Raw genomic sequence first — 24,029 nt, forward strand, 5'->3', positions numbered from 1 at the left:
CCCCTGGCACAACCTCACATTCTTTTTTGGGTATTTCAGGTCCTTGTGGCCTGATGAGCAGAGGCATCCCTAGAGAAAATACCCTCTGGGTCCCCTCACCCCTCTGAGAAACCTACCTCTTCTTCTCAAATCATTCAATAAAGCCTCTAAACAAAGTGTCAAAGGCTCTGGCTCTGGTAAGAGTGATGACGACCCAACCTTCTTCCCCTCCCCCAAGGTTCAAGCCAGCGGGGAAAGGGCAGGGCGAGAGCCTGCTCCCTCCGCCTCCCCAGGACGGGGCGGTACAAAGCTCGCATCCAAGGGCAGTCAAAGGCCGTTCTCCCCACCGCGCAGAGAAGAAATGGAGGCACAGGGCCAGGAATGCCCGTGGGAGCCGGGGGCTGAACCGTGCCAGAACATTCTCCCCTGCCCCTGGAAGCCTGGTCTTGCTGAGGTCGATGCGTGTGCAGATGAGGTACTGGCTGGTGTGGAGCAGGAAGGACTAGAGAACCAGGTGCTAAAATGCTGGGACTGTCTGAGGCAGAGGACAGGGAGGCTGGGGAGCTGGTTCCTTCTCCAGGAATCCCAGCTATTCTTGGCCAGTCAGCAGGAGCTCCTGGAATGCTGCGTGTGTGGCCTGGAGAATGGGGCCATTGTGAGCACAGGGCCTCCCCCGAGCGCCTGCAGCAGTGCAGACCTCCAGAGCGGCCCCTGTCCTCTCCCAGCCGCACGTGGTTCTCTATCTGGCCTAGGGGGTGAGGAGAGGCAAGGACATTTTGCTTTTTGGGGAGAGGCAGGCCCCTCGCCTCATCACAACTCTACACACACAAAGCCCGCTGGTCCCGGCTTGGATGGAGGGGTGTGGTCTCAGCCTCCTGGGCATCCTGCCCCCTGCTTTCACTGGAAACCAGTCCAAGGAAGGCTGATTGGCACCTCCAGGTCCACCAGCTGGGGGCACCTCTTTATTCCAGCCCCCCACAAAAAGTCCAGGCCCAGCAGGCCTGCCTGCATCCGTCTCCCTCTTGCTCTGGGTCCTGACCCCATGCAGGGCCTCTGAGGTTGGTGACCCTTGTACTCAACCCATGCAGGTTTCCTGGGGGTGGGGCCTCTGATTAAATAAGACACAGTTCTCCAAGGACTGAGCCAGGAGGTCCTAGGGGAAGGGGACAGTCTCGCAAAGGGGTCCCAACCTCTCTGTTGAGTTTTGCGTCCTCCCTGGTTGTCCACTGCCTCATAGACAGAGCTGCACCTTCAGCAGAAGAAACAATGCCCCAGGCTTGAGGAGGAAAGAGTCTTAGGGGAGAGGGTCATGGGGTCTTGGGACCTTTTTGGCTTCTCCTTGGATTGATCCCGGCCCCACCTCCATGTGGTGGGGACAGCAGAAAGACAAGGCCACGTTCTCCAGGGAACAGTTGCAGACAAACTTCCCTGCTGCGTCTTCTGCAGGGGAGCTCAGAGCTTTCAAGACAGCTTCTGCCCCTGGGGCAGGGAACACAGTGGGCCACGAGTGGGCCACCAACAGTTCACTAAGAGGTGGAGGTGCCTTCAGAACAGAGCGCCCCCCGAGTTGGCGTGCCAGCAGCCCATCCAGGGCAGCTCCGTGGCCCAGGGCCCCGAGGCGGTGGCCTGCAGTTTAGCCTGGTCCAGGCGCCAGTAGCGGTCATCTCGGAAGAAGATGATGGAGCCGTCGGGCCGGGGCAGGGCGCCGCTGACCTCCTCAGGGACCCCGCCCCAGTCCTGCAGGCCTCGGGGGTAGTAGGGCTCCACCTGCAGTCCCCCTCGGGCCAGCACGTAGTAGCGGGCACCCTTGAAGAGGACGAGGCGGCCCAGGGGAGGGAAGAAGAGGGCAGCATCGGGGTGTCGGGGCAGGCCGCCTGCCCGGCACAGCTGTGGCGACCCCCACGCTGGCTTGGGGCCCTGGAACCTCCAGCATCGATTCCCTGTGGGGCATTGGGAGAGCCAGGGTGAGCCAGCGGCTCTCGCCCCTTGGTCCTCCACCCTACCTCTGACCCCCTAGACCTCTGCTCCCCCTGGTGTTGGAGCCCAAGGTGGTTAGTATTCGTGATCATCAAAATGGATCATACTAAAATTCAAACCATAGGGGAGGGGCTGCTGTGGCCTAGACTTCCAGCAGGTGTCAGCAGAGGGCAGACAGCGCTGAGGAAGCTACCTATCCCCACTGAGGAGCAGGCCCCCTCCCGGGTGAGGAAGGACCCACAGCGGGGGGCCAGGCCTTTCTTTACCACCAGGACTCACGGTCCTGGGAGCGCAGGGAGCTTTGCTTTAACTCCTGTAACCCAACACCTCCAATCGTGTAGTGCCTAGAAGGCACCCAATGTCTGTTGAATGAATGAAGGAATGAATGAATGAACGCTACTTCCTGAAGCAATGTACTGTGCATTCCTTAGACATGTTCTTTTAATCCTCCTTCGCCAACAAACTCAAGGGATTATTTCCCCCATTCAGGAAATTCAAGCTCCCAGAGTTAGGAGACAAGCTCAACCCCACACAGCCAGGATCCCAGGGGAGGTACGGACTCTCCGCTGAGTGATCCTTGCTTCCCGCTAGACTCTTCTCTGAAACACTCCCAACTTCTCTCTCTAGGACAACTTTGACACCCGCGCCCCCTAATCCGTCACTGAAGGAATCTCCTAACAGAGTTCCCTGGGCCCACGCGTTCAGATTGGAATGGAGGTTCCCCCTCTTTTGACTTTGGGCAGGACGCCTCCCCTCTCTAGGCCTCCATTTTCTCATCCGCCCCGGGGCTGGTACCTTTGAAGAAGTAGAAGTCTCCATCCTCCAATGACACCGCAGCAGCCTCAATGTATGGGGGCAGCCCGGCCCACCTTTCCTGTAGTGGACGGGGCTCGGAGACATTGCCATCAGCTGTCACCTCCCAGAAGTGGCTCCCTTGGAAAATGTACAGTCTCTGCTGCCCGTCTGCCCGGAGACAAGAGAGAGCTGAGGAGCGACCATGAGCCTCCTGACTCCCTCCCAGGGAAGGTGCTTCCCGAGAACCCACCTTCCCAAAGGGACGCAAGAGGATGGAGTGCGCACAGCTGGGGTGGAGGGAGAGCGTGCAGGGGGAAGCAGTGTTTTGCTCGGTGTGGGCGTGCTACCCGGCAGAATGCTTGTGGCTTGGAATTTCTGGATTTTATCATTCATTCCCCCTACCTTGGATGCCAGCTCTGGAGACCCCTGGAGAGGTGGGGGAGGAGGGAAGAAGGAAGTGAGGCACTGGTGGGACCATCTTACCTACAGTGATGGCATCGAAGGAAGAGTGGCAATATTTAGGACCCTGGGTTTCAGGGCGCCTCCCCTGGGCTCTGTGGGGGTCCCAGGCCTCAAAGTCAGTGAACAGCTTTCCTGGGAGCTGGATGGCCACTGAGCCCCCCTGGGGCTTCCCTTCATGGGGAAGGAGAGAAGAGGGAGAGAACACATGCTGGTTGAGGGTAAGTGAAGGGCTTGGTTCCTTGGCTCCCCCTTGGTTCCTTTCATCCTTATCTGATGGGAGGGCAGGGAAGGAGAGCAGGGTTGGGTGTTAAGAGTTATCCTTGGTACCTGGGATTAACCATAGCACTAAACTCAGAAGTCCTCTCTCCTACCTAACAGTCCAGGAAAGAGGAACCTACTGAGATAAAATTGGAGTGGGGGACCAAACACTGGTTTGGAACTAAGAAGGGCAGAGGGTCTTCTTCCTGAGTCCTGCACAACGCAGATGACATGAGGGCAGAGCTCAGGGGCCCGGGCTGTGATAATTACTGCAATTATAATAATTACATTACTATTCTTCACTTATAAGAGTGAGGCAGAGTCCCACAAGCTTAAAATTTGGCACCAGCCCCTGAATCCTGGTCTGCAACTTCCTAGCTGTGTGACCTTGGACAAGTTACCTAACCTCTCTGAGCCTCATTTGCCTCGTGTGTGCACAAAAAGATACTTACCTCCTGGGTGTGCTGTATGTTAAGTGCCTGGCCCACAGTAGACACTCATGAAATAGCAGCTGTTATTATTACATTTGTGTAGGTTTCTTAGGCTACAAGCCATGTTCATACCCACTAATACAACAGCCCTGAGAGGTAAGCAGGGCTTCAATTATTATCCGTTTCCTCGGAAGGTACAACTGAGGGCTCTCAGAGGGAAAATGCTTTGCCCAAGAGCAACTGCTAATCAGGAATGGAACGGTGACTTGAACCCCGGCTCCTGGCCCGGCCACGGCACCCCCACACTCTGAGGGAGGCAGCCCCGGGCTGTTTGTCGGGCCTGGGGTCCAGGCAGGTCTCTGGGCGGCAGCACTGGCCAGTTCACTCTGGGGGAGAAGACCTTGTGTGAGTTCACGGCCAGGCAGAGGCCCCGGCTTGGCAGGAAGCGGGCATCAGCGTCATGGAGTGGGGAGGCTGGGGGTTAGCCAGCGGGACTGGGAGCAGGAATGAGGGGTCCAGGTGACGGGGCAGCGATGCCAGAGGAACCGCGGAGGCCGGGCTTTGGGCAGGAAGCAGGTCTTGGAAGGCAAAGGAGGGCTGTGCACAGGAATTGGTTGCGAGTGACAGAGGGCAGGCATGGCGGGAGCAGGAGCCTGAGGTTTTTCAGATCGGAGAGGAGCCCGCGGCTTCAGGACCGGCGACGGGGAGGCCAGATTCCTGCGCTTAGGACGCGGGGGATCCCAGTAGAGGAACCGGGGTCCCAGCCCTGGAGGCGACGGGGGCGGGGGCAGGGGTGGGGCCAGCGGCGGGCACGGCTGGGGGCTCACCATACAGGCTCTGCACGGCCAGCACGTCGTCCCAGCTGAGCAGCGCGTCGCGGCCCAGCTTCTTGTAGTAGGGCGCCATGAGCGCGCGCGGCGCGGGCGAGTGGCTCAGGCCCAGCGTGTGGCCGATCTCGTGCGCCAGCACCACGAACAGGTTGCGCCCGCGCCGGCGGCTCAGGGACCAGCGCTCGTCCCGGTCGAAGTGCGCTTCGCCGCGGCGCGGCAGGAAGGCGTGCGCCAGGGCGCCCCCTGCAGGCGGCGCAGAGGGTCAGCGGAGCCGCGGCTCGCGGCGCCCCCAAGGTCCCACCAACCGGGGCTAATGCCATGGGGGCGGGGGGCTGGGCGGTGCCTGCTTTCTGCAACATGATTTCCCTCCTAATTAAGTCTGGCAGAAGCTGAGCGTGGAGCAGGGCACACGTGACTAGGCGGTGGGGTATGGACACCGAAGAGGCAGTGTAGTGTACATATAGCATGGGGCCAAACTGCCGGGGTTCCAATCCTGGTTTATACCGTTTACTAGCTGTGTGACCTTGGGCGTCTTAGCGTCCTGATCTGAAAATGGGAATGATGATAATGAGGTTCTTCCTCACAGGGGCTGTTCTGAGGATTAAAAAGGGATGTGTGTATGTTATATATAAGACTTAGTGCCCAGCACAAAATAAATGCTATATAGGAATTATTTTCAAAAAGATCTAGGAATAGGTACAGTGGTTACCCCAGAAGGGGGCACGTTGGGGCCTTCTGGAGTGTTGGTAATGTCCTTTCTTGATCTGGGTGCGTTTATACATGTGCATAGTTTCTTTAATAAAAAAGCATATATATATATATTCTTGTGTTCTTGCCCTCCCTCTGCCAGGGCCCCTCTGTGGCTCTCTACCTCCTGCTTGTAACAGGAGTGAGCAGAGGGAGCTGGGCTGGATCAGTGCTTCTGGAGCTTGCAGTGTGCCTCAGATGGAGCTCATCAGTCACAGTTTCCAGGGCCCCACCCCTCACAATTCGCTTTCCACGGGGGCAGTCAGCACACTGCACTGGGGTAATGTTGGCTTAGAAGCTTGTTGAGGGTTTTTCCGGCGTTGCCTTCTTGGAGGCCAGGCCAATGGGGACTGACAGAGGTCAGGAGGCTGCCATCAAAGGAGAGCCTCACGGAGCATGGAGAGCCGGCCATGGGAGGGGGAATACACGTCTCCTATTTTGAATATGCCTCAAGCTGTTTTGAGCTGTTCAACTCTAACGATAATCCTGGGAGACAGATGGGCAGGTTTCAGAGAGAGAAAACCTAAACTCAAAAGACAAAGCCTGGGTCCAAATCAGAGAGCCAACTCCCAGGCCAGTGCAGTCTTAGCTACCAGACTCCACCTGGGATGGACAGAAACCTCTCACGTAGAGATCACGGGTGAAGTGAGTTACATGCAAGCGCCTGTGGGCGCCACATGTGGACTCTTAAAAAGCTTAGATTTCTCCCAGTCCTACCCCGGGACCCAGCAGCAGGGCCTGAAGTGGGCTTTGCTCTGAGTGGGCTTGATGGAAAGCAGAAGAGTGCAAGGGTCGGGGGGCTATACTCCCAGGCCACACGGGGCTTAAGTCTCCAGCCTGAAGGGGTCCGGGGAGGTCTCCTTTCCTCATCTGGGGGGAGGAGATGCACAGACAGCCCTCGTTCAGGTTCTGAAGGCCAGTGTTGGGCAAAATGGGAGGAGAGCAGTTTAAAAAGCAGCCATAAGCTTTTAGGTTGGGGGCAAAAAGGAGAACCGTCTGGGGCTGTGGGGACGTGAAGTGCTTCTGTGGCAGGCAGGGGGCAGAATGCTCTTGCCCGGTGGCCGTGACTGTGGTAGTGGGTGGGGGGAGGGCAGGAGTGGAGCAGTAGTGGTCTCTGGATGTTTTTAGGGCCTTGCTCTGGAGAACAAGAGAGGCACAGGCCTGTCTAGAGACAGGGGAGGGATGATGGGACCTCAGAAGTTTCTCCCAGAATTCTCTTTAGAGTTTGCAAAGCACTTTCCAGGCAGAACCTCATCTGACTGTCCTTTCAGCCATGTGACACATAATAAGGCAGGGACCATTGTTCCCAATCTATAGATGGGGAGACTGAGGGTTCTTGGAGGGGGATACAGCTTGGCCAAGGCCAAAGGCAGAGTGATTGCTCCGTTGCCCTCCCCAGACTGTCTCTCCTCCTCGGGTTCCCCTCCTGCCACGTGGAGAGGCTCTGTGTCAGCACCTGGCCCATCAAAGGCATTGCCCAGCCCGTCATTGTGGTCCCCTTGGAAGAAGGTGAGGCGGATGTCAGCCGGGCCTGTGGCGGGGGCCTCCCAGAACTCCAGCGCCGAGACGTTGCTCCACAGTTGGAAGGCGGCGCGCACGGCCCCCCGAACGGCCGGCTCGGGCAGGTGCTGGGGCCAGTTCACCAGGCGGTAGGAGAGGTGCTGCTTGTACCACTTGTTGCCTGCCACCCAGAGAGGCCGCGTCAGTTATACCTGCAGAGGCTGGGGCTGTCACCATGGACTGGTAGGATGGGGAGAGAGGCCCTCTTCCAGGGAGTCCCTGATCTGATGGAGAAGACACAGCCCTTGCCCTGGGAGGTCCTGCATTTGGCTGGGGAGACGCTGCTCTCGGGCTGACAGGACTAGCCTTGTCCTGGAGAGTCCCCAGTCTAGTGGCTTGGTCTGGGGAGGTTGTACTATGATGGGGGGGATGCAGCCTCTGCCTGGGAAAAGCTCTCAAACTGAAAAACTCTCTGGTCTGGGGTCTTCTTCTCCACAGCTTGGGCTGAGCCTGAAAACCACTCTGCTCCTCTTGCTGGCAGCAAACCCCAGCCCCTGCCCACCTTGTCAGGATGGAGGAGAGGTGGGGCCCCAGCCTCTCACCCCTTCCTCCTCTCCACCTCCCCTTCCACCTCCCTTTCCAGTGCCTCGGGCCTGAGGCTGACAAGTGACCACAAGACCCATTTATTCCAGGTCCTTCCTTGACCTTTTGCCCTCCCCCTTACTTCCTCAGGGACTCTGGAGGGCTCTGAGGTGAAAACAAATAAGAACAAAGGGTGTGTTTTGTCACTGACAAGAGAGAAATTTTTCCATTGCCACTTAGTTATGAGTTTCTAAAGCTTCTTTGCCCAAAACTGCAGTTCCTCCCTGAGGCCTGAGACTCTGGCCTCTGGCCTGAACCCCGGGGTCAACTGGTCCCTCTGCAGCTCACCATGGGCCATTTCTGAGCCCTGAAAGCTTGGGGGCTGAGATTGTGACCCCAACTGAAAGACTTGCTGCTCGGAGGCAGGACCCCTGGGCCTGGGGAGCGCACCAGAATCATGTTGTCTTTTGGGCTTCGGTTTCCCAAATGGACCAGGTTCCCGGGGCATGGGTGACAAGTAGATAGGGCAGGCCTGACGGTGCTAGGAGCCCAGGCCAGCGGGCACAGCCCCCTCTCCCCTTGGAGGGGCTGCTGAAGATTCAGACCTCCTGCCCCTTTGTTCTGGGGCAGTCCTTGCCTGAACCAGCCAGGAGGAGTGAAGTCATGCAAGTTTGGCCATCTCCTTATCCAACCTCTCTGTGCTCTACTCTGGGGAAATTGAGAGCAGGGGGAAGGAGCTGCTCAGAGTCACTGAATGAGTGAGTTGCCGAGCAAGGCCCTGCACCCAGGCCCTGACAGCTGATGCAGTGCACTTTCCACTCCACCACACAGATAGGCAGGCACCTTTGCTAAGACTCAAGCCTTATAAATTTGCCTAAACACCACTCCTTCGGGTCAAAGCAGGGGCTCTGCAGGAGCTGAAATTCTCCCGGTGAAAGGGAGGGTCTAAGACAGCAGAGGAGCTGAGCGCCCTTTCCCTCCCTCCATCCCCCATGGAAGTAGGGGAGGGCAATGTCCCTTCTCCCACCCCTGAGCCAAGCTCCATTCAAGGCAATGCTGCCTCCAGAGCCTGTTTGGCCTGGCAGCCACCCAACCCCTCCCAGCCAGTGACCAGCCCTCAGAGAGGGAAGAGGGAAGGATTCTAAGGAAGGGAGGGAGACGAGGAATGCAGAGGGAAGGCTTGGGGTTCAGAGGCGCCGCCCACCCAAGGGTTCATTATGTGCCAATGACACTTTTAGTTGCATTGTAAGTCTTCACCGGCCCTGGACTAGCTGGTGCTGGACTCTTTGCACCCTGCCATGGGTGACCAACTCCCAGACTCTCCCCTCCAAACTTCAAGCTTCTAAAAAAGTGTGAGGTGGCTCCTTCTGCCTCTTTGCAGCTAAGGGAGGTCCCTTACTTTGCAGCTAAGGGAGGTCCCGCTGGCTGGCGGGAAAGAGGGAGGATGGGCAATTCTCTCACTCTAGGTAGCCAGTGAAGGTGACAGCTCACAGGATAAAAACCTTCTGTGAAACTGTGTGTGTGTGTTCAGCGGAGGATAGGGAAGACAAATAGGAACAGGAATTGAGAGAAAATGACTAATTTTCCTTGGGAGGAGAGCCGGTGGAGGGTCGTTGGTGTGCCTGCCAGGAAGGAAGGAACCTCCCCGGGCCAGCAGCCTGAGCCCTCTCCCCTGTCTTCTCCCAGATTTATGTCCTTGGAGCAAGCTGGCCGACTTCAGGCCCCATCACAAACTCCTGGCTGGGCAGGGCTGGTTTCCATGGTGACTTCCAGGCCCCAGTGGCACCTGGCACTGCACCCCCCCACACCCTTGCTCCCATATCTAAAAGGGAAGAGGGAAGTAAAAGGAGATGGGGAAGGGAGGAGAGCTAGATTCCTTGCCTGTGGAGGACCCTGGAGTCCTGACTCTCAACAGGCAACTCATATGGTAGAAAGAACAAGGTTTGGAATCCCAGTGACCCTGCTTACAACCTTACATGACAAATTACGGAATCTCTCCAGGCCTCATTTTCCTTATCTGCAAAGTGGGCCTGATAAGACCTACCTCATGGTAAAAATGAAATAGCAAATGAAATAGCACTGTGAAGCAGCCTGGCATGTGGTGGGTGCCGAGTAAATATCCATTCCCTTCTCTTTCCTCTCCCCCGCCAGAATCACCCCTGTGCTCCCCACGCCTTCAGCTCTATGAGAGAGCAGGGGGATTGAAAATCGTTCCTGCAGGCCCAGAGGGGAGCAGGCGCTTGGAATGAGGTTGCCAGATTTAAGAAATAAAAATATGGACTGCCTAGTTAAATTTGAATTTCAGATAAATAACAATACTTTTTTTAGTGTAAGCATGTGAAAACAAACCAGTTATTTGTCGTTCATCTGTAATTCAAATTTAACTGGGCATCCTGTGTTTTATCTGGCAGCCCTACCCTGGAACCCAGCTTCATCTGCATAGCATTCACCCACATACTGGAAAGTCGCTAGCCCAGGAATCCACTTCATTTTTTAAAGCATCTACCCACGTTCCGGGGTTTTTCACATGTAGAAACTCACTTAATCCTCCCAATGACAAGAGGACTTGGCCACACTCTGGCTATGTGGCCCTGGGAAAGTTACCTAAGTTCTTGATCCCTCAGTTTGCTCATCTGTAAAATGAGGATAATAACAGTACCTATCTTGTAGGGATGTTACGGGATTAAATGAGTTAATCCCATTAGGACTGTGCTTGGCACATGATAAATGCTCAAAAGTGTTAACCGTCATTATTCCATTTTCTTTCCTGAGGCATAGGAAGCGCTCAGTGCCTGCCAAGCACACAGCTCCCTTCTAGGGAATGCCTTCCCACCCAGGAGGTAAAGGAAGTCTCAAGCTGCTGTGGTTCACCTTGTGAACAAGAGGGAAATTCTCTGTGTAACCTCACCACTGCTGTCTGGACCAGGGGTCAGTGTCAGACAATGAAACGGGGTTAAGCCGGTGGGTGAGGCCACCTGCCTGGGAGGTGGTTTAGTATGAATCTCTGTCTAAAAGGGAGGCTCCAAATTGGATAGTGGCAAAAGGACTTGATCAGATCCTCCCTTGAGGCATGAGAAGATGAGATGCTGGCAGACAAAGCATTCCCAGTGCTCAGGTCACGCCCTGCATGCCCAGGAGGCATTGTCCCAATTCTCTGAGAGATCAACTCCAGCCTGGAAGTGCCACTGCTGAGGCTGTGTCAGGGGCTGCCCCACTTGGCACTGTATTCTCACAACGAGCCTTTCTCTTTGGTAATCAGGGCCCTTATCTCCTGTGCAATCTGAAAGGGCCTCTGTCTCAGACGAGGAAACAGAGCAAAGTGACATGGTCCAGGTCACACAGCTGAGCCCAGAGCGCCAGCTCCAGGGACGCTGTTCCAGCTCACGTGGCTCCGCAGTGCCCCTCTGCTGTCCATAAACACAGAGGGACGCAGAACAGGTTGACACCAAGGACGTCTTGACCCCAGAATCTGGACCCCATCACTGCTTCCTTGCTCTATCAGGAACGTGGCTGGTCAGTCCTGGGGACCCAGAGTGGCTGGATGTGTAGACACAGTGGAATTGGATTGGCAAACACTTGGAAACAACCACCCTCAAGAGCTGAAGGGAACCACCCACATTTTCCTCATGGATTAGCTAAGAAATAAAAACAAACTATAGGCCCTCTGTCCTGTTCAGAATGGATATTGTCGATAATAGTAGTTATAAATTAAATGAGGCAGTGGCTGAAAGTGCTCATAGTAATAAGATTTACAGATGAAAACCTGGCTGAAGAACCTCATCTGGTTAGAAATCTTACCAGTGAAAACTGATTGGAGAAAACTTGACTTAGTACAAACAAGATGTTAATTACACACAGTGAAACTTGTTATTGATGGATGATTGACAGAAGAATCAAATTTTGTGTGAGTGTGTGTGAGGAAGATTAGCCCTGAGCTAACATCTGTTGCCAATCCTCCTCTTTTTGCTTGAGGAAGATTGTCACTGAGCTAACATCTGTGCCCATCTTCCTCCATTTTATGTGGGATGCTGCCACAGCATGGCTTGAGGAATGGTGCTAGGTCTGTGCCTGGATCCGAACTCGCGAACCCCAGGCAGCCAAAGTGGAGCACGTGAACTTAACCACTGCGCCACCAGGCAGCTCCCAGAAGAATCAAATCTTCTTCATAAATCTTAGATTGGTAACATTTGACCCCAGAAGATTGGATTTGGACAAAGAAGGAGGAAGAGGAGGAGGAGAAGCAAAGAAAACATCAAAACTATAAAAGGAAAATACAATCGGAGAAAGTGTAATGTGTAAAATGTGCTATGATGAAATGTTCAGAATAGGCAAATCCATAGAGACAGAAAGTAGATTGGTGGTTGCCTAGGGGCTGGGGGAAGGGGACTGGGGAGTGACTTCTAATGGGTCTGGGGTTTCTTTTTGAAGTAATGAAAATGTTCTGGAATTAGATTGTGGTAGTGGTTGCACAATTTTGCAAATATACTAAGAACCATTGAATTGTACACTTTAAATGGGCAAACCATATGGTATATGAATTATATTTCAATAAAGCTGTTAAAAATGTGCTATGGACAAAATAAAACTGATCAATGAATCACATCTTTGTTGAATAGTTCTTATGAAAAAAGAATCGATTCTGATGAAAATAACTTCAGTAAAATATAAAGGAAAATGTTGGCAACGGTTTAACTGCCCTGCACATCAAACTGATGGAGGAATTAAGTGAGCTTGATGGGGTTTTCTGTGGAAAATGCACAAAGAAAGTTCATCGATGTAGGTACCATTCTGATTTAAACATCTGTGTCTACAAATATGGTCCTCAAGTTGAGAGGTCCCACTGCTCCTCACTCTCCCGCCCTAGAGAAGAGGTTATTGACAAAGCCCGGTCTGAGGCTGAGCCGATTTTTTTCTGGCCATGGGGCTTCAGGATGTTGGGAAACCCCAGCTTAGCTAGATTTTAGCAATGCTCACCTTGCTTTGCGAAGCGTTTCTTACGCCTCATTTTGCCCCGGTGTCCAGCAAACCGGGCACTGACCCTCTCAGTCCAGGCCACCTGACTGTCTGTATCCGCAACCCCACATCGGGGCCGCATCATCTGGCGCAGGGTGGCGGGGTCCAGCACGCCACTGACCGGCAGCTGGGACACCCACTGGAACTCCCTGTCAAGGAGGAATTGAGAAAAAGGACCACAAAGGGAGGACGGGTGGTGGGGTTGGGGGCAGGGAGCTTCCCTGGAGACAGCAGGAGGCTGGGGGCAGGGGAGGGAGGGAGCAATGACCCCGGACACACGTGGAAGGCCGGCCTTCCAGGAGGAGGAAGGAGGCGACTCAAGCTTTGCACTCAGCGCCCCCACATCCTCCACATCCCTGCATCGTACCTGATGGCACTGCTGAATTGCGTGGATGTGGGAGCTCTGGAGGCCTGTTCATCGAGATATCCGTACTTCTCCAGGAATGCCTGAGGGAGAGAGGAATGTCAGCTTTCCCCACAGTGTGGCATCCTTTCCTCTCCCTCGGTCTCCAAGGATCCGTGGCACATACATCACGCCTGGTCTCATCTTTAGTTCCAACAGGGTGTATGAGCTACGGCAGGAAGAGTCCTGGGATCCAAGTCAGAAGGACCTGGCCTCAGTTCCAGGTCACCACTGACTAACTGGATGGCATTGGGCAAGACACTCAATATTTCTGAACCTTAGCTTGCTTAATTCCAAACTTGGCCAAGCAGGCCCTAGCCGGCCCATCTCACGCCATGCTCAGGAATCTAGCAGGGCACGCTGGACGGTAGAGTTATGGGCTCTGGAGTCAGGCTGGCTTGGGTTTAAACCCCAATTAGCAAGCCACTTCTCTACACCACAGGTTTCTTATCTCTAAAATGGGCTTAGAAATAGTACCTACCTTACAGGATTTTTGCGAGGATGAATCACAATAGTGAATATAAAACACCGAACACAGGGCCTGGCACGTGGTAGGGACTCCATACAGAGTAGCTGTTATGATATGTGCGATGTAAACAGACACGATTCATGTGCCTCAACTCTGCTCCTGAACCTCTCTCCCTTCTCTAGGAGGTTTCCCTCTATTGATTAGCAGTTGAGTTGATCACTGCCAGCTCTGCCACACCTGGATTGGGAATGAATTCTCTCTCGAATTCTGGTTTCTCCCAAACAATTCTCCTCCCCTCAAATACAGATATATTTAAGGCCCCATGAACGACAAACGCACTTACCTTCAACTCTATGGTTTATATAAAAACTTAACAGCCTGGAGAAGTGTTTTTTGAATTAGAAACCTGCATTCTCCTCCTTTCATTCATTCAGTTGTGAATTCACACGGTGTACTAGGTACCCTGCCAGGTGCAAGGGTCAACAAGACACCCCTAAAGGAGCTTATATACTTGTGGGTAGAGGCAGATGATAGAAACATAGATGACAAATAAATTAAGGAGACAGTTTTGGTGCTAGAAAGAAAAGAAACCGGGGGATGTGAGTGACAATAACTTAGAAACTTTACATGAGGGGGTCAGGGGCGGAGCCTCTGAAGAGCTCATATCTGATCTGAGTACTAAAGAGTGAGAAGTTGTAGCCATGCAACAAGGTGGGAAAGGGTGTTGCAGACAGAGGGAGCGGCAAAGGCCAGCCTGAGCTGGGAAATACGCTGATGTGCTCAAGGAACAGAAGGAAGGCTGGACCACAGTGAGTGCGAAGAAGCCAGCATGCGATGAAGTCAGAGAGAGAGGCAGGACTGTCAGCCAGGGTAAGAAATGTGAGTTTTACTTACTGACGATGGATTAATTGTGGGGAAAGACAGAAAGGGAGGAATCGGGATGGCTCCTAAATTTTTGCTTTGGAAGGCAATGCCATTTACTGTATGAGGAAGCCTGAGGTAGGAAGGGTTGGGGGCGGATGGGAATAAGATTAACACGGTGATGTCAAGTGGCACTGGCTGTCTGATGCTGGAGCTCAAAGGAGAAGCCCACGCACAGGATATGAAGCTGCGGACCTGGATGAGATGCCCCGGGGACATTAGTCTAACTACAGAATATCCCATGGCCTACATTCCTTTTACTCACTGCCTGCCCTCACACACCTGGGAGCCGCTCTCTCAGCAACCAAGTTCTTGGAGGCCAGGGGAGAGACATGTGTGACTCACTGTCCTTATTGATCCCCAGTCCTACCCTTCGGAGAAACGATGCACTTGGATCTCTGCTTGCCCTTCTCACTGATAAAGACCCATCAATGGATTTTAAAAAATGTCACCTGCTTAATTCTTTTTTTTTTTTTTTTGAGGAAGATTAGCCCTGAGCTAATATCTGCCATCGATCCTCCTCTTTTTGCTGAGGAAGACTGGCCCTGAACTAACATCCATGCTCATCTTCCTCTGCTTTATATGTGGGACGCAGTCCACAGCATGGCTTGCCAAGCAGTGCATAGGTCCACACCCGGGATCCGAACCAGCAAACTCCAGGCCAGTGAAGCAGAATGTGTGAACTTAACCGCTGCACCACCGGGCCAGCCCATCTTGCTTAATTCTTATACAGACACATATCATCTCCTCATTTTTACCCCTCCTTGCTGTGTTACCTATACAGAAATAATTTTCTGTCTTCCTTGTTCTCTTACCCATTTTTCTTTGCTGTATTTCTAAACTCAAATCAACTCCAATCACCATTGCTGCCTCAAGGAAAAGGCACAAGTAGGGGATGCAACGAGACACTAAGAGCCAGCATGGGCAAGCACTCAGTCTTTGCAGAATCCAGCCTCCTCTTTGTGGATTTCACTACATCCATCTTCAGTGACCTCCCCATCTTCTCAATAAAGCCGCTTTCTATAAGGAACCCTTATTCTAGGCAACAGAACACTTTCCAAGTCCGTTGTATTGTTTTTCTGCGTTACTTTATCAGTATTTCAGCACTATTGTTTTCTTTTTTCCTTTTGCAAATGTACACTATTTTGCAATGCATAATGGATTAAAGGAATCCTAGTGGCTTTATCTAGAAGACTATTTACTGCTCAAAATAGTGTGGCATCATGGAATAGCCACCAGGCTCGGGAGCAAGAGTCTGTTCCCAACTCTGACTCTGTTGGGTGGCTGGGGACAAATTACTTAACCTGTCTGAGTCTCTGTTTCCTCACCCACAATGTGAGAACAAGGATAATCCCACAGGATTCTTAGAAGGATTAAATAAAGCAACCCACATTTAGCATAAGGCCTGGTACATAGTAAGTGCTCAGTAAACAGTTGATCTAGTTGATTTACCTTAGAGGGAACATTAACAACAGACTTTTGGAATGCAACTCCCCCCAGCTGTAGGATGGGAACTGCTCTAAACAAGGCAGTTACACCTCTGTCCTCAATTCAGATGCTCTAACTCAGACCTGCCTTACCCCAGCCAGGTGCCCGGTTCTCTTCCTTGCGTCGTCGTGAGGATGGAAAGAACAACTTTCTAAAGGAAGCCAGGGAATTAATGTCTCCTCAGAAGTGGTTTTGCTGACTGAGTGACTTGGGAGGGACTGGGTCACAGGCCAACAGGCTGGCACTCCCTGTGCCCTCCCCCCAAACCCGCCCAGCCCTTATCAGGGAGTTGGCTAGGGTTCTGGAACTATGAAGCTTGGACAGAGCGGGAAGGGGGAGGGAAATTGACTAGCGGCGTCTCCTGTTTCCTGGCTCAGCTGCCGTGCCTGGTACTTTGGCAGGCAAGGTGGGGCGGAGAGGCTGGGTGGAGGGCAGGACCAGGGGAGAGGCCTTTTCCAGGGGTCCCTCAGAGGGGAAGCCCTGGGCGTTTCTTCCTGACTCCGCTGGGACACTGTGGGTTGCAAGACAGAGCTGAACTCCCACTAGGCAGAGAGAGCTGTGTCCAGGACAGCAGCCAAGAGACAGCAAAAGAATGAGAAAAAGAAATTTTAAGAATTTGGCATTTTATATTTCCATAAAAGCACTGAAGCGTTATAATGGGGATTAGCAGGACTTAAGAACTCCCTTATACTTATTTTTGTTTATTATGCACATATTTAAAAGTTTTTTAACTTCAAGGAAGGGGCCCCTTAATACTGTCAGTGCTGAGTGCTCTAAAGTTCTGCTGAGTGGAGGCCGACCCACATCCCTAGGTAGGGAGCAGGTACGGTTGAGATGCCCTCTGCTCCTGCAGCTGTCCCTAACATTCTTCTGTGAGCCTATTTGCTGTGCCTCAGTTTCCCCTGCAAAGGTGAGAGGAATGCCTCTGTCTGCATGGGAGACAGAGCGGGGGTGTGGGGCAGGCCACAGCGTGGCACAGGGATGCCTGGACAGGACAAAGAACTGGGAGGTTCTCATCCCAGCTCCACCACTGACCACCCTGGAGGAGTCATGTCCCTTCCAGGCTGCAGTTTTCCTGGTGCTTGTCCTGTGTTCTCTTGGGGACTCCCCAAGCTCCACCTGGGGTCACTCTGTTCCCCCTTCTTGCAAGCGGGGCCCGGGCTGCTCCTCTCTGCCTTGTAACACTAGGTGTTCTCTCTTCCCTATTCTCCATCCATCCTCTCTCCTAGCGAGCCCAAGGCTTGAACTGAATAGAGAGGAAGCCGGAGGGCTGTACCTCTTCCGTGATTCATCCTGCTTGGGCCTAAAAGCTTGTGCCAACCTGCCTCACCCTGTAGGTCAGGGCTGGGGCCACTCTTCTGGAAAATTGCCTCTGAAAAGCTGTGGGAGTGGCTGAGGTGTCTGGGTAAAATGAAAATGGTTCTCCCCAGGACCCAGAAAGCTGAGTAGAATCTGAACTCCAGGGGTTCCAGTCCTGCCTCTGTCCTGACTTGTCATGGGAGGGTGTGTAGAGCCCAACCCATTTAGTGCCTGAGGGAAGGGGAAATTCTGGCCATTTCTGAGCAGGGCAAGACTAGCAAGCAGGTGTAGCAAAATGAACCCAGGCCTGAGTAAGAACTCTGAGTCACTGGCCTGGCAGGGCAAGAGCACTAGCCTGAGTGTCTTGAGTTTTGTTCTTGGTGCTGCTGCTAACTGTGTGTCCTTAGGCAAGTCCTTTACCTCTCTGGGCCTCAGCTTCCTCTTCAATAAAATGAGGGGTTCGGATTAGAGCTAAGACATGCTCCAGCTCCATCTCTAATGGCAGCCTTGCTTCTGCAGCTGATTAGCTGTGTGAACCACGACAAAGTTATTTAACCTCTCTGTGCCCCAAAGCATAAAATGGGGGTAGGACTACTGCTCTACATTTCTCAGAGGATCGTCATGAAAATCCTGTAAGAAGAGGCTTTGATAAAGCTTTATGATAACTGTGCCATTAAAAACGTTATTTTTCCCTCTGTAGTCAGAGAGCTTTATTGCAGGAAGGGCCCTTTGGTAGATGAGTCTAGGAGGGGCCAGCTTCCAGTCTCACGTCCACAGAGTAGCTGTGGCAGCCTCCATATCAAAGAATTGTAGCAGCAAAAATGAAACCAAGAACGAAAAATGGCAAAATGGCAAGCTCGTGCAGAAACCATGTTGCTTGACGGATGATTTATTCCATCTCATGATGTTTTTGTATGATTTTAGTCTTTCCATAGTGACTCTATGTGATTGTTTTTATCATTCAATTCATCTTTAGAATTATTAGCCAAGCCAAGATGCAAGAGATGATCGTTGGCGTTCTGCCTTAGTGTGTTCTATAAATAAAAACGTTTTCTGGAAATCAGAAGCACAGTGAGCTCTTGACTATTGTAGAGCTTTTAAGGATATTACATCTTCTTTGAGCTTCACAATCACCCTGCAAGAACATAGGCAGGACAAATGTTCTTGTTCCCATTTTAAAGATGAGGAAATTAAGTCTCAGGGGAGTGCAGTGTCTTGCTGAAGGGTCCTAGTGAGGGACAGAACCAATCCTTGAACCTGAGTCCTCTGACACCCATCTCAGAATGTGTCATTTCACATTCAAACAAGTGACGCAGAGGCTCTGAAACTGCAGGAGCTGGGCCAAGTTGCTCTCTGCCCTGGGGAGACGGCCCTCAAATATGAAAAAGGTAAAACTGGGGGTGTTTCTAGCTGGATTCCTGCTGTCTCTTCTGCAAGCAGGTCCAGGGGCAGAGCAGAGGGAAGAAGCTGCTTGGGCGGTGGACCCCGGCTTTCAATAGAGGCTGGGATCACAACTCCCATCACACCCCAAACTAGTCGTCTGACAAGCCACAGGCCTTCAACAGGACTCAAGCATGTTCCTTCACAAAGACAGACATCTGCTTCCAGGATGCTTTGCTTTTGCTCTCTGGCTCCTGGAGCCTACGGAAGGCCTTAGGGGAGTGGGGCCAGCTTGGTCTCCTTCCTTTATTTTGGGCAAAGGCGTCCCCTTCCTTCTGACTCCTGTGCTCTTTGCCTCCTTTCCCTTGTTCCTAGTCTCATATTCACAAAGTTCTGTCTGGGTGTAACCTAGATACCTCTTACTATAATTCCCGCTCCTCCTTTCATTTTCCGTCGTTAAGGAAGTTGGAAAACATTAGCTGGCCTGTCTCCATCCAGACCCCATCTTGCACTTTTTCCAAAGCCAAATAACCATGCTGTAGGGACTCAGGGTCCTCACTAGGTTTGTGGGGCTAAGTTTAGGGCACAACATGCCCTAACCAAGGCTGGGTCTAGGGAGAGTGTCCACTCGTCTCTCCCTTCTTTGTTCCTGCTTCCACAACCCAGCTTTTGCTAGCTTTCTTGGTTTTCATGCTGGCTTGACAACTGCTTTTCCACCAACTTGTGGTCCTCTGGGACCCTCCAGAGACTCTTCTGCACTTCTATTCACCCTGTACCCATGAGTCACTGAGCTGAGCTCTTGGGAACAGCTTCCACGCCTGGGCTTCTGGGTTTCTGACTCACAAAAAGTCAAATGAATGGCTCCAGGGTATGAGAAACAGACACTGCAACTGTGGGTGGATACTCCACAGGAGCTCTGATGTCTCCCTGGAGAAACAAACGACCCAGCTCCTTGTTGTACTGGCACACTGAGAACAGCTGTGCAGATACGCATAGACCACCACGTGGAAGGCGTGTCCTGGGCATACTGCCTGCGTATTCTAAAGAAGAGCCAAGCAAAGCATGGTAGATAGATCCCTTGGGACAGTCTGTGTCGCCCAAGCATAGGACAGGGCCTGGCTAGGAATGAGAATGGGCCAGGGTGATGATGTCATTCATTAACTCTCGATCTCGCAACCCAGCAGTGAAGGCTCTTCCTACTCACCAGTGTTGTGAGCAGCCCTAGTTTTCCTAAGTGGCCAACAAGGAACTTGTTCATAATGCAGCTTTGTAAGTAGTCAGTCTCCACCCAGGCAAAGCCCGCTCTGGAAAGCCCTCAACTTTATCACTTTGTGTGCACACAGGGGACACAGAGAGCCATGCACACAGGGCACAGGAGTACACACAGTGACCTCCAGACAGACAGACATGGACACACAGGCCGACGAAGTGAATACACACACACAGAAGCAGAAACACGCAAACACACCAAAGCCAAAGAATGTTAGCACTAGAGAGAACCTTAGAAATCATTTAAGAAATTTAACTCCCTTATTTTACAGAGGATGAAACTGCAGCCTGGAGAAGTGAAGGGACTAGCCATGGTTTTACTTCTTCCCTTCTGTGTCCTGAACTCTGACCTTCGCCCATGAGCTCAGCAGGACTGCTGTGCTCTGCTGGGGTCTAGCTCCTTGCACTGTGGTGATCCAGGGTGATCATGGGGCTCACTTCGTGAGTTGCCCTTCTCTGGATGATTGTATTTCCCTAAATGAGAATATCTCTCATTCCCGTTCTTTCTTATAATGTGACTTCAACACTCCTCCCATCAGTTGTGGGGTCTATGTTCCCTCTCGTTCAACCTGGATGGCAGCTTGTGGCTGCTCCAGCCAATGGAGTACAGCAGAAGTGATGCCATGCAACTTCCTCATTTAGGTCACAAAAAGAGGACAACTTCTTCTGCTTCTCTCCCTCTCTGTCTCTCTGTCTCTCTCTCTTGGAACACTCATCCTGGAGATCCAGCCACCATATTTCAAGGCAGCCCAAACTAGGCCACATGGACAGACCACGTGGATAGGCCCACCTGGAGAAGAACCAAGGCCCCCAGCGGACAGCCAGCATCAACCAACAGACAGCAAACAGCCTTCAGATGATTCCAACCCCAGACAGAGGCAAGCTATCCTGATGTGAGACAAGCTATCCTGAAGTGCCCTGTTTGAAATTCTGATCCACAACATCTGTGAACATAATCAATGGTTATTTTACCTGACTAAGTTTTGGGGTAATTTGTAACGTAGCCATAGTAACTGCAACACTGTCTCAGGAATTACAGTCTGGGCTGCCTGTTGTCCAATGCTGAAAATAGTTGCCTTATGTATTTTGTCTTGTGTTATTGTTGTAGGAGAGCTAGTCACCAAGCCAGGACTTTAATCTGAAGCTCTGTTCTCTAAAATAATGATAAGAATAGCAACACTGAGAGCAACTTCCTTTTACAGGCAGCTTTCTACGTACTAGGCATTGTGCTGGGCATTTTACATACATTATCTCAACGAGACCACATGACAATCTTGTGAAATAGGCATTATTAACCCCCATTGTACAGAGAAGGAAAAAGGTTCACAGAGGTTAAATGATTGACCCATGGTTTTGCACACAGGTCTGTCTGACGCTGAAGCCCATGCCGTTGACCACATACAGAAATACATATAGACATACCCCCCCCACCAATTTGCATATATACACATATGTATGTACATGCATAGGCATATAGAGACACATCCCCATTAAGCATTTCCAGAGCTTTTTATGCTTTTAAAATATTTCTTGTTCTCAGAGTTAAAAATCCCTGTCCCCCAGTTATATTACACAGGCTGAAAGAGACTCAATCTGCTAGACATTATGTTTCCCAAGCACACCCCAGGATGAAATTCCCTCCATCTGGGGCCACCGCAGGCATGGGCAGCAGAGATATTGCTCTGTTCTCCTGCCAAAAACTGCCTGAACCCTGGACCTGGGGGGAGGTGGGGTGGGACTCTTAACAAGAGTTGGCTTGGTAGACAGAAGCCTTCTCCTGGGGCCACGAGGACTCTGTACTTGATGTTGTAAGACACTAAATTCAGAGAAACAAAGTGATTCTAGAATGTGCCAAAGCACAGAGCACAAGCAAGAGACCAGTGCCTGGAAGAGGAGAGGATGAAGGAGTTTGAGAGAGGACCCCCTTGTTGAGGGAGGGTCATTTCCAAATATTCCAGAGCAGCGGTGGGAGTTGGCTGATGGAAGGAAGAGTGATTCAGAGAACGCTCTCCTCTTTCTGCAGGCTTCCCAAATCCTTATCCTTAAAATAGTGGAGACCCCAATCCTAATCTTGAGAAGAGCTAAGAACACAGACAGAGATGCTTCTTTGGGGAAGAAAGAAATGCTACTGATGTATTATTACAATCACCTTTATGCAGAAAATAGACACCCCAAGTGGATCCCCACCCTGACCTTACAAAAGTTCCCCTTGTGCAACCTACAGCAAGCAGTTGAGTCCGAAGCAGGGCAATGCAAAGGGACAGCTTTAAGGGTTACCTCCACCTCTGGGACCCAGTGTCTCAAGTTCAGTCCTGAAGGACTGTTTAAAGCCCCTTAGAAGCAATCTTAAGAGTATACTATTCTTCCTTTTTTTTTTTTTTGGAGGAAGATTAGCCCTGAGCTAACTGCTGCCAATCCTCCTCTTTTTGCTGAGGAAGAGTGGCCCTGAGCTAACATCCGTGCCCATCTTCCTCTCGTTTTTTATATGTGGGACGCCTGCCACAGCATGGTGTGCCAAGCGGTGCCACGTTCGCAGCGGGATCCGAACCGGCGAACCCCGGGCCGCTGAGAAGCGGAAGGTGCGAACTTAACCGCTGCGCCACCAGGCTGGCCCCAAGAATATGCTATTCTTACCCATTTTACAGATTAAGAAACTAGCTCTGAGCCTGGGCGCTGACTTGCCCAAGCTGGTCAGCGGCAGCACCAGCCCAGGAAGCCAGTGCTGTCCCGCGTCCCTGGCCAGCGCCTGTCAGCAGTACCCGCTCCACTGCACCAATCTGGGGGCCTCCACAGCGTCTGACCCTCACTCTGGGAGGGCTCAGGACATCCGATGAATGAACAGTCAAGTCTCCCCAGCCTAGGCGGGAAGGGACAGTGGCTCCGTGCCAAACTAGGGTGCAAGGGTTCCTTCTCTCTCAGCTGTGGCCTGTCCGTCCCATCTTGTCGCTCCCTCCTCCCCCGCGTCCGGGAAAATCAAAGTAGATCCGCGTGCCTGTGTGGTCTCAGCCCTGGCTCAGGGGAGAATGCTGCCCCTGGCTCTTTGTGTGCAAGTGTGAAGGGTGCGGAGGGTAGAGGGAGGGTAAGGCAGATTGTCAGCTCAGACGGGACGGCTGGGCAGCCTGACTGCAAAGTTCTAGAGGGTCTCAAGCCCGCGGACCCCTCTCCGCCCCGCATCCACCGCGTACCTCTGCCTCCCTGTGCCGCTCCTGGCCTCCGCGCTCCGCCAGCCGGGCGTCCAGGCTGCCCCACAGCAGCAGCTGCAGGGCGCGCAGCAGGAGGCGGACACGCGCGACCATCTCGCCGCCGTCCCTGCCGCTGGGCGCGGGGGCGTGGGGAGCTGCGGCTCCCGGGGAAGCCCGCGGGCGGTCAGCGGTGCCTGGTACCCGGCGGGTGCGCCAGCTCTGCGCTGCCCCGACGCGGAGGGGGAAGGTCCCGGGGGCTCTCCGGTGCCCGGGCTCTGCGCGCTGGGCCGCTCCTCCGTGGCACTTCCCCGGGAGCGGGCCCGAGGTCATCCAGCCCAGGCAGCGCCTGCCCGCGGATCCGCCGGCCCGGGGAACTAGAAGGAGAGGGAGGAAAAGAAGGAGGAGGGGCGGGAGCCAGACACTCGGGCCACACCCACCCGGCTCCGCCACTGGAACGCGCAGAGGTCCTGGAGCCTCTTCCGCAGGCGGTACGGCCTCGCCAGGCGCCCGCTGCCGCCCTGCGGACCAGTTCTCTCTCCAGCCACCTTCGGTTGACCTCGATCTCTCCGGGGAGGGCGGGGAAAGAAGCGTTTTCTTCAACCTAACAAGCTCCCTGAGACTTCGATGAACAGAGTCCAGGCCTACTTGAGGGTCATTGATTGTTTCAGCCAGGCTATCAGGGAGCGAGGCCCTGGGATGTGAGTGAAGGAGCCCTGGGCTGGGGTCAGAAGAGTTGGGTTTGAGTTCCAGATCTGCTTCTTTACTAGCCGTGTGAATTCTGCCTCAGCCACCTGCTGGCTGTGTGGTCTTGGGCAAGTCACTCACCCTCTCTGAACTGATTTTTTTCTTATCAGTAAATGGGGATAATAAGAATACCAATACCATGTGACTGTAGGGAGCATTTAATGAGAGAATATTGCCTGTGAGTAACTAAGCACCGTGCCTGGCATCATGCAATACACATTTAATAAACGGTAGGCTGCAACTCTGTGATTTTTGGCAAAGGAGTTAACTACTTCAAGCGTCAGTTTCCTCATCAATAAA

General features: G+C 52.7%; 1 protein-coding gene across 2 annotated transcripts; it reads right to left on the minus strand.

The window, feature by feature from the left end:
- Positions 1 to 4: 4 nt before the first annotated feature.
- Positions 5 to 23,412, minus strand: MMP28 (matrix metallopeptidase 28). 2 transcript variants are annotated; one of them, XM_046676871.1, is made up of 8 exons: positions 22,989 to 23,410; positions 12,942 to 13,021; positions 12,536 to 12,723; positions 6,936 to 7,160; positions 4,730 to 4,975; positions 3,235 to 3,384; positions 2,752 to 2,919; positions 21 to 1,919 (listed from the first exon to the last, which is right to left on the minus strand). In XM_046676871.1, the coding sequence occupies exons 1-8, from the start codon at positions 23,313 to 23,315 to the stop codon at positions 1,525 to 1,527; spliced, it is 1,779 nt and encodes a 592-aa protein (XP_046532827.1). In that variant the 5' UTR covers positions 23,316 to 23,410; the 3' UTR covers positions 21 to 1,524. The 2 variants fall into 2 exon arrangements, with proteins under 2 accessions (XP_046532828.1, XP_046532827.1); XM_046676872.1 differs by lacking the exon at positions 3,235 to 3,384 and having other exon boundaries at positions 5 to 1,919; positions 22,989 to 23,412.
- Positions 23,413 to 24,029: the final 617 nt, after the last annotated feature.

This window comes from Equus quagga, chromosome 11 (genome assembly GCF_021613505.1).
Source record: "Equus quagga isolate Etosha38 chromosome 11, UCLA_HA_Equagga_1.0, whole genome shotgun sequence".
Taxonomy (NCBI): Eukaryota; Metazoa; Chordata; class Mammalia; order Perissodactyla; family Equidae; genus Equus; species Equus quagga.